Source organism: Sinocyclocheilus grahami, unplaced genomic scaffold (genome assembly GCF_001515645.1).
Source record: "Sinocyclocheilus grahami isolate Dianchi unplaced genomic scaffold, SAMN03320097.WGS_v1.1 scaffold465.1, whole genome shotgun sequence".
Classification (NCBI taxonomy): domain Eukaryota; kingdom Metazoa; phylum Chordata; class Actinopteri; order Cypriniformes; family Cyprinidae; genus Sinocyclocheilus; species Sinocyclocheilus grahami.
In genome coordinates this window covers 988,249-998,484 of record NW_015505644.1, presented here as the reverse complement: position 1 = coordinate 998,484, position 10,236 = coordinate 988,249, and the positions used below count along the sequence as shown (strand labels likewise).

The 10,236-nt window shown below is 40.2% G+C and overlaps 1 protein-coding gene across 1 annotated transcript in view; it reads right to left on the bottom strand.

Moving 5' to 3' along the window:
- The window catches only part of LOC107553124 (bone morphogenetic protein 1-like), a 90,723-nt gene that overhangs the window by 62,512 nt on the left and 17,975 nt on the right, over positions 1 to 10,236 (bottom strand). The window contains exons 2-3 of the mRNA XM_016235245.1: positions 3,128 to 3,241; positions 2,271 to 2,399 (exon numbers count right to left, since the gene is read on the bottom strand). Of these exons, the coding sequence (XP_016090731.1) occupies positions 2,271 to 2,399; positions 3,128 to 3,241 (243 nt within the window). The remainder of the gene's footprint in view (positions 1 to 2,270; positions 2,400 to 3,127; positions 3,242 to 10,236) is intronic.

Sequence of the window (10,236 nt, the reverse complement as noted above, 5' to 3'; positions counted from 1 at the left end):
CCTGTGTTCGCACAACTGATCCTGAGACTGAACTAATATGAGCAAGTCGTCGAGGTAGTTGAGAATGTGAATGCCCTGTTCTCTTAGGGGAACAAGGGATGCATTCGCAACTTACGTGAAGACCCGGGGCGACAGGGACAGCCCAGAGGGCAGGACCTCGTACTGATATGCTCGTCCTTCGGACGCAAACCACAGCAATGGTCTGTGGTGTGGAAGGGTCGACACATGAAGTACTCGTCCTTCAGGTCAATCGCTGCAAACCAAATCTCGGGGACGGATGCACCCGAAGATGCGTTCCTGCGTCAACATCTTGAATGGTAACCGGTGAAGGACCCGGTTCAAGACACGCAGGTCCAAGATTGGTCATAACCCACCGCCTTTCTTGGGTACAATGAAGTAGGGGCTGTAAAACCCCATCTTCATATTGGCTGGAGGGACCAGCTCTATCGCATCCTTCGCCAGCAGGACTGCGATCTCTGTACGCAAGACAGGGGTATCTGCTGCTTTCACTGAAGTAAAGTGGACGCCCATGAACTTGGGAGGGCGCCGGACGAACTGAATCGCATAGCCGAGCCTGACGGTTCGAAGAAGCCATCGAGACGGGCTGGGTAGCGCTAGCCAGGCTCCCCAACGGAACTACAGGTGTACCCACAGTGGGGCAGCGAGAAAGAATGCAGGGACCCAGCCCGGGCGTCTCGTAGCCGGTCCGAGGCGGGGTCTGAGTGTGTGTAACACTAACAGAGGGTGCTTGGGTAGTCCGTTGGTTCGTCCCCTCAGACCGCCCATGCTACTGCCTGAAGTAGCCCCCACCTGACTGCCGCCATGACGAGAACTAGATTGAGGCAGAGGCAACAGAACTCCACCCCTTTGAGGAAACGGAGCTTGGCCCGCGACTCCGAGATGAACATCTTCCCGCAATGAGAACATGACTTATCCACAAACGCCACCTCGGCGTGCTAGATGCCCAGGCACGTGAGGCAGCGATCGTGACCATCACCCTGCGCCAGGTAACGACCGCATCAAGAAATGCCCGGGTGATACGTTGTCTACAGCAAGACCCACATCGTCTTTACAAAGACGTAACGTCAAGTTTACCACACAACGTCGTCTTTAAAAAGACGCACCCGTAATTGCTCTTTTAGGGAATTGGCCGCCTGCAACACAAACAGGGGGTAGTGCAGCCTGATGTGTGCAACCCACTCGACACGGGAAACCACCACCGCAGAAGCGCCGTACCGCCAACACGAAGTGCTCTCAAAGAGCGCGCTGAACTCGTTCAGTCTTCTTCTCTCAGTAGAGTAGTCAGGAGCAGAACGATGTGATCGCTCGGCTCCGAAGCGAAAAGCTGAATATGCGCTGCATCTGCTGCCTACTTATACTCACGCTGTGATCAGCGGCAGCTGGATGCAATCATCGCATGCCAAAGTGCATTGGCTCGTTTAGTTTACACTCGAAGTAGATTGGTCTCTCTAAGTGAGATCCCAATTCATCAGTCATCCGACGTGACGTCGGGAGTGACCGACTGAAAGGGAACACATTATAGGAACATATCCTTTGCCAAGCCATGCTATTTTTAATTTGCTTCAGGAAATAAAAGACGACTTGGAATACCAGGTCTATCAAAACTTCTAGCAAACCTTCATTTTTGGCCTCCGGTTCTTTTCAACGTACCGTGGCTTCTTTATTTCTTTATACTTTATTTGCGACTACACTCATTTGCACTGCGCTTGGTATATTGCGTTGGTCGATATGGAAATGAGATGTTGCGTCTTTCTGTTCTTTAATTTGTGCATTGTTAGTAAATCACCCGCAGAAATGTCCCCACCCATTGGCGCTGTTTTGGAATTGCGCTCTTGCGCTAATTTTCCGTTTAGTAAAACTGGACCTTTGTCTTCATCAGTGACCTTCAGTAACTTGGTTCTTACAATAATCCCAGTTTGGGAAACCTGATCTAATGTAATGTTTAATGCATTTTATGATGTTGATTTCAAAAGATGGAATATATTTTCTTTCTTTTTGATTGTTTATATCAAAATGGTAAGTTTAAAACAAGTTTGATAAAAAAAAAGTCATCTAAAAAGTAGTCCGAATACATTACCTAAAATGAGTAACCTAGATTACGTTATGTAATAAACTACAATTTGTGCATAATCTACCCAGCTCTGACTATAATCATGCAACTTAATAATCAAACAGATGTTATCAATCACATGCTGTTGTTTTCGACTAAAACTTAAGCATGAAAAGCTGTGCATGTGTACATAACTTACCGCTGAAGTTCCCGCTGATGACGTAAGGAATGACGCCCTCGGGCCAAACCCTCTCAGGTCTGGACGTCGCTGCCCTCTTCCTGCGATGGGACGCCGTATTGTTTGTATTCGTCTCATTGGAAAGTGAACCTACCATTTCCAACATGAGGGTTAATTAGGAAACCGTCATCTGGAACATCATCTTCTCGAGTTTCAGGGAGAGAAAGCTTACATATCAACTTCTAATCTTACATTTACATTTACATATAAATAAATGCAAACCCACTTTTTCAAAGTATCTGGCAACCAGAATCAGTCCAAATAATGTTTGTGCTCATTTGAAACTACTGTTTCATCATTTAAAACAAAGTCCAAATACATTTTTGTGGCCAACGTATGTGCCATTTACAAATATGTGACTTTAAATTGTCTACTGAGCTCAACGGCAACCACTAATTCGTATCGGTTTCAACATTTTCAGCACAGCATGTTTTTTTTTTCTCTATTGTTTTGAATGCTAACTCCTACACAGACTGTAGGACTGTACTGTACTGTACTGGAGTTAAATTCTGTCTCTTGTGCCCATTTCTTTATCATCTCATGTTTTTTCTCTCCTCTGAAAACTTTCCTTCTTTCTGGTGTGAAAATATCATGAAACTAAAGGCTAATTATGAAAACAAATTCACTGTCATTTAGTCAAATCCCAAATGCAATGTGTTGTTCTGTTTGGGAATGTGGGAACTGTTTCTCGACAGGCTTTTCTCTGTTGGTTCAATAACGTATGGCTTCAAGTTCTCTTCCTGAGTCTCTGACTGCCAATTAAGCCTGACACAAAGTTTATATAAAGCAGGCCCATGCACTCAAACATGCACACTTACCCGCATCGGTGTGATTCAGAACTGTGACTGTTCTCTCTGCTAAATTCACAATGCGGTCCACTTTAAACATGCGCATATCTTCCTCATCCAGCGCAATATCGCCAAGATAAGCCACTGAAACAAACACAGAGAAGAGTGCTATTCATTTCTCAAGCAATGGTTACATAACGATTCATTTTTAAAGTAATGATTATGTAGCACATTAATTCGAAAAAAGGGACAGATTTTGTGGTATCTAGTTAGCCAATACAACAAAAAATTGGTTTTAAAACAAATAAAAAAAAAACATTATATACATTACATATGTATACTTTACTAATTTAAAGTTTAAGAGGGATAAGACTTTATTGATTTATTTTTTGAAGTAATTCTATTCACTAAAGACTGGAGTAATGGTGCTGAAAATTCAGCTTTGATCACAGCAATAAATTACATTTTAATATATATTCCAATAGAAAACAGTTTTTACTGTATTTTTTGATAAGTATTGGTGAGCATGTAAGAGACTTCTTTCAAAAACATTTAAAAAATCCTACTGACCCCAAACTTGTAAACTGTATATATTATATAGGGTTTCTAAGTACATTTAGTTGGTTAGTGGTTAGTTCAAATAACTAACCTCAAGTATGAGCAATTGTACAAGTGATGCCTGCTTTAGTATGAATCAATAATTTGTACTTCAAATAACTATAAGCCTTTTTGCATCATTCGCATTATTTGTGCATTTGTTTATGTGAGCTAATTGATGAGTAGTGAATGGTGTGAAATCTAATATTTAAAAAAAGGGTGCACATTTACCAGGATCTTCAAACGGCTGTTCAAAAACAAGCCCTACAAGAGTCCAGCGAGCTGATAGACACCTCATCTTTTTTTAATGATCATCAACGATGCCATTTATAGCTGAGGTCATCACTCGTGCCATGATAAATAAATCATCCATCAAAAGAGAGAAGCTGATTAGCGACGATGACGATGACTGCACGCTTCTAATGATCTACACAACACGATGCTGCTGACCTACATGAGAATGGGTGCATTCGTAGAGTTTAATTAGCTCGTCAGGGACTAATTGCATCTTTAGAAGCACTGCCACTTTGATTGGGATTGAGAGAATCAACAGAATCTTCAGATTTAAGGGCAGCTAATTAACACGAGTGTGCAACGATGATTAAATGAATTACAATTAAATGGAAGCATATTCTTCACATTTGTGGCATTTCTTTTTGGTTTTCCCTGAAGTCCACATTTTAAAATCTCTGATGTGACTAAACAGTACATATATATATATATATATATATACAATATATACTGTACATACACACACATCCATATATTAACCTATTATAATATGCTATTAACCGCATTCAGTTCACAGTGTATCATTTTAAATTGAATTCAATAATCTGATTCAAATGTATTTGTATAGCATTTTCCCACCACAATAAATCATCTTAAAGCGGTTTTACAGAGAACATGGCTTTAAAATCCCCAGCGAGCAAGATAAAGATGACAGTTAAAAGACACTGAAAAAAACACACGAAGCCTTTAGAAACTTTGAATGCTTTTCCAGAACCGCTCAGTGAAAGATTACATGAGCATACACACATGTGCACGCCATGCACTAATTTGCCTGCTAAGGTTAACCATTATACAAAATGACCACAGAACAGTTTCTGTCAAAACAATATGCTATTTATTGTTACTAATGTAAAATCATAATGAATAACACTCCCATGTCCTCCTAATACCCTATGAGGCTTTCACAGTCTTTCTGTCATTAAAATTGTTATGACAGTCAAGGCAAATACTAAGTTATCGGTTTTAAAGCATCAACAATATGTGCCATATACAAGGTGCTTCAAAGTAAGTGTCCAAACAACCAAGGTATTACAATGCTATCATGCCTAAAAAAAACGTGCATCTTAGTCGCAGTTATCCAAATACGTGTTTACTATATCTTGTTTGGGCAAGAAAACGCTACACATTGTTTAGTTAGCCAACACCTGGAAAGTAGCACACATTCTTTTTCTTAATGAGTTTTGAAAAGAAAAAAAGACACTTTACGAGACTCGTAACACAGGCTAATTGCTTCTATATGCACAGTGCTGTGGCAGTGTGTGTGTGTGTGTGTGAGGCCCGAGGCTAGTGTTTTTTTTTTAAAAGCCTATGAACATTAGTATGTTTAGCATTAGCATTCCAGGAGGCGTGTGAGAGCGCCGGATCAAACGGGACGTCCTGCCCCTCATAACACAGCCTGGGGCAGAGACCTGCAGCTTCCTGCACTGCACAATCAAGCCAATTATTCTTAGAGTAACAGTCTGCTACCGCCGGGTTGTGTCAGAGTATTTTGATACCTTATTTATTGGTGTCACATATGTAACAGTATTAAGCAACACTGAAACGGCTGTTTGCCAAACTACGAGTTACTAACAACTTGTTCTAACCCAGTTTCCAAAGACTTGGAAATATTTAGTCTGTTCAAATGTTGTGCAATGTGACAAAATAACACTAAATTAGTACATAACTGAAAAGTTGAAAAGGTTGGGGGCAGTAGGATTTTTTTTAAGGAAATGAATAATTCTATTCAGCAAGGATGCATTCAATTGATCAAAAGGGAGAGTAAAGACTTTTATAATGTTACAAAAGAATTCTATTTGAAATAAATGTTGTTCACAAATCACTGTCACTGCAAACCATTAGAACGTTTGAGAGTAAAACAACACGATATATATAAACAACAAAGCAGCTTTTTGCTAATCTATACTGTTGCTGGTTAGAAGATCAGTGCTGAGGATCTGGGCAGCTCTCTAGGTCTGCAGACAAACTTCACTGAACCCCTGTCTAAAAACAGAACTAAAAACAGTTGACAGGGCCTAAATGACAAGGTTTTACTTCTCAAAGCACATCCACAGACAACCACAGAGGCAAGCTCCAGAGAAAACAGCTGCTACAAGAACAGTTTGATTATATTGTAAATTGTGTTGCATTAACTGGACCATTTTGCCGCAAGCCCGCCGGACGCTCCTTCGTCGAATCCGCTGGCCACCGCTCACTCTAGCCGCCGGCCGTTCCTCACTCAAGGCCGTGGTGTGTGACGCTGTGTTTCGTTGTGAAAGCGAAACTACTTTGTTTGGTCTTCCAAAAGAGGACACGACTAGAAATCAGTGGTTAAGTTGTATTTACAACACTGTTCCAGAACAGTTCAACCCAAATATTCAGATGTGTGCAGCACATTTTATGGAGGACTATTTCCTGATCCTGGTAGAGTAGACTGCAATGCTGGCTGTTCTGAGGTTTTCATATTTAAAGGATTTGCCACTGACGATTCAAACTCGAGTTTTGAGCAGTGTAGAGTAGGGCTTGTTGTTTGTCATTTCTCCGATCACAAATGCAGACATGGTTTTATGTTTGTGCGGCGCGATGCAACGTAACACGTAAAAAGACAGTATAAGTCATTTTAATCCGTAATTATGTCCCCACTGGATGCAACAAATGCCTCGTTTATAATGGGTTTTAATGTTTTTGTCTTGTCGCTCCGGGCGGACAGTGCATCACAGTATGGTGAGGGGCGTAACATTTCCGTCTCACGCTTGAGGTATTCGGCCAATCACAGCACACCTCGCTTTTTCAGACCGATGAGCTTTGTAAAAATCTATGCGTTTCAGAAAGGCGGGGCATAGAGGAGAAGCAATAATGTACAGTATGTGGAAAATAATGTGTTTTTTTAACCTTAAACTGCATAAACACATTTCATTACACCAAATAATGTATAATAATAACAATAATGTTATTTTTAGCAGCATCATATGACCCCTTTAAGATGACACTAGATATTTTTCTGGAATACTAGAAAATGTGATTTTTTTTTTTTTTTTTTGCACTGCAGTCTCTCTGTGTCTCTTACATGAGAGTAGGTTTAATAAATTTACTTTATATGAGGCTGCATTCTACCACTGACCAAACCAAAGGTTTAAATTCTCTCTGACAAGACCAGAAGACGGTTCTGGAGAATCATGCCAAAACCCAAAAGATCCTCTCGCTAACCCTAACATCCCTCGCAAATGCGCACTCACAGATAAAAGAGTGTGGATGAAAGAGAAGGAGCTGACAGCGACTGATGATGACGCCATACAGCGTGGCATTAATAAATCAGACCATAAGAGTGTGAGATCTCCAAAGCGTGCTCTCATAAGAGCCAGCTACCAGATGTCCGTGAGTACATGGAGACGCTCTGGAGACTGTGGACGCAGGCAGATGTCTTTCACTCTCTACGTTCTACGTTTATAATTTTGTTCAGTGTATATAGACACACACACACACACACACATATACACTGTGTATATATATATATATATATATATATATATATATATATATATATATATATATATATATATATATATTAAAAAAAAAAGAGTATTCAAGTGCATAGGGTGTAACAAAGGAACCCAAAACAATCGTATATGAAAAAGTCCCTTCACCGCCACGACTGAAAACCCAAACAAACAGTTGCTAGGCCACCAGCCTGTTTCTGATCTCACAAACCTGGAGTCCGAAGGCACCAACAGCAGCAGTGCCAGAGAGTGCCAGCGACACACAGCCAGACCGCTAGAGATCCCCAACCCAGCCTCCCGAATCCTCCGTATCTCCACAAACCCCTTAATCTAGCATGTAATTGTGCTCCATCAGATGCCAGGACAGGCGAGAACAAGTGCCCAAACGGCAGCCCAGCCTCCCTCCTTTCATTTCTCCGTCCAGTTGTTCCAGCGACGCATTTTATCCGAGTTTCCTCGAGGGATTCCGGTTTTAATCCTCTCTGTCTTTCTAGCTTGAAATCCTCACCGATGAAATCCCAATCCTCATGCTTTCTATACAGCCAAATGAAAAAGAGCTTATCGGAGCGCAAGGCCTAGACAGAGACAGAATCTCATCGCACAAGGCCTAAAAGGATTCACGTTACAAATCTGAAGCACAATGGCTGTGAACTAATGAACTTCAGCGAATGTACCAAAAGAGGATCTATAAATGACACAAGAAAAGATGGGACGTCTTTGATGACGTGGAATAAAGGAGTGCGGTGGCAGATAGGGGTTTGCCGCTGGTCTTTATCCAGACACATTTATTACAGAGACGCTCAACAGCTGCAGCAGAACCTCAGAACCCACTGCATGCTCTTGATTTACCGTTTCAACCTAAAAAAAAAAAAAAGATAATGAGGAAGAATTTATCCATGTGACTGACAATGTGTTGGGCTCAAACGTTTTAATTTTGTTTTACCATTTTAATGTGCAATCTGTAATTGTTTGTTTATGTTGCACTAGCTGATAGGACAATAATCTTGGACTATACTGACACCCAGTGGCGTGGATGATGCCTAATGCAAAATCAAACATTTTATATTTATAAAAAAACATATTTACGATTGTTCAAAAGTTAGGGGTCTGTAAGATTTTGTAAGGCTTTTAAAATAAGACTTCTGCTCACCAAGGCTGCATGCATTTGATCAAAAATACAGTGAAAACAGTAATATCATGAAAAATGATTCTAATTTCAAACAGACTGTTTTCTGTTTGAATATATTTTAAAATCAAATTTATTCCTGTGATCAAAGCTGAATTTTCAGCATCATTACTCCAGTCTTCAGTGTCACATGATCCTTCAGAAATCAGTCTAATATGATGTTTAAAAAAAAAACAAAAAAACATTTCTGTTTATTATCAATGTTGAAGAAGTTGTTGTGCTGCTTAATATTTTTGTGGAAACCGAGATCATTTTTTTCCAGGATTATTTGATGAATATAAAGTTTAAAAGAACAGCATTTATTTAAAAATAGCATTCTTTTGTAACATTATAAATGTCTTTTCTGTCACTTTTGATCAATTTTATGCATCCTACACCATTTTTTCCCCCCAATGTGACAATAACTAAATACAGTTCAAATGTGTGCCTGTAAAACAATTGCATTTGTTCAAACTAAGAAAATCATTGAAATTGAAACTAAAAACATTAGCACTTTTGACTGAATTATGTAAATTATTGGTCGGCTATCTCTACAGAGCATGATAAACAATTTACGACAGCAAATCAGATTTACCCTAAATTGCTGAAAACATTTATTTTATGAAATATATTTACTCAAAATGCCACAAAGACATTCATCCACTATCAGTAGATCTTGAAAAACTTCTGTTTTACTCAGACCAACACAGTTAGTATCTGATGCCACTGAAGTCAAAATAGCAAATATATCACTAAAACTGACACTCAGGAAGCTAATTTTTCTCATTTAAGCGGACCTCAAAATGTGCAAGGCCTTTTAATCATGGTCTCCTGCTCACAACTCAGTGTCTGTCTACAGTAATCCACGCAATTATGACTGTCAATCACACCCTCCACCACCCATGAAGAGAGATTTACTGCTGAGACAGAGAGTAAAAGCCATTAAAAGAGAACAACAGGAGCTCTACCGTAGAAGGATTGGGTTTGAACGCCTAGATTTGGTACTTTTAAGAGGATCTGTAATTGTGGTCCAGCTGGGCAAACCTTTTTCTCTCATGCGTTTTTCATTGCCTGGCCTCTCTTGGTGATCACCTTGGCTCCAAACACAACAGCACTTGCATTAACAAAAGCCAGTTTGGCACCCGTTTCACCTAGACTGGTTTCTATTCAGAGCCGAGGGGATCACATGTGAGGTCTAGACAGGTCTTGAAGTTACCCCCGACAATATCAGAGATTTCAGGCCTTCAGCATCTTAGAAGTGAACAGTGGGAACGTCTGAGCTGGGGGTCGTAAGGCAGACGTGTGTTAAGACTACAGGCCTGCGGCGCATGAGAATAGCTGTGATGCTACTACTGTCACACCTCCTGAAATGTGAACGCACTATTCACATTCATCAGGACCTCAGCTGTTAGGCAGGTCTGAGTTCACCATCCCAGTTTCACTTAATATCATCAGTAAGTGTAAAATCAAGCAGCTGAACGATGTAGTCGCCCATGATTTAGTATATTTATTTATGATAAATTAAATTGAACTTAAATTGTGAATTACCTTTCTTTTTTTTTACTGTAAAAATATTTATTACAATACCATTGAACCCCCCCCCCCCCATT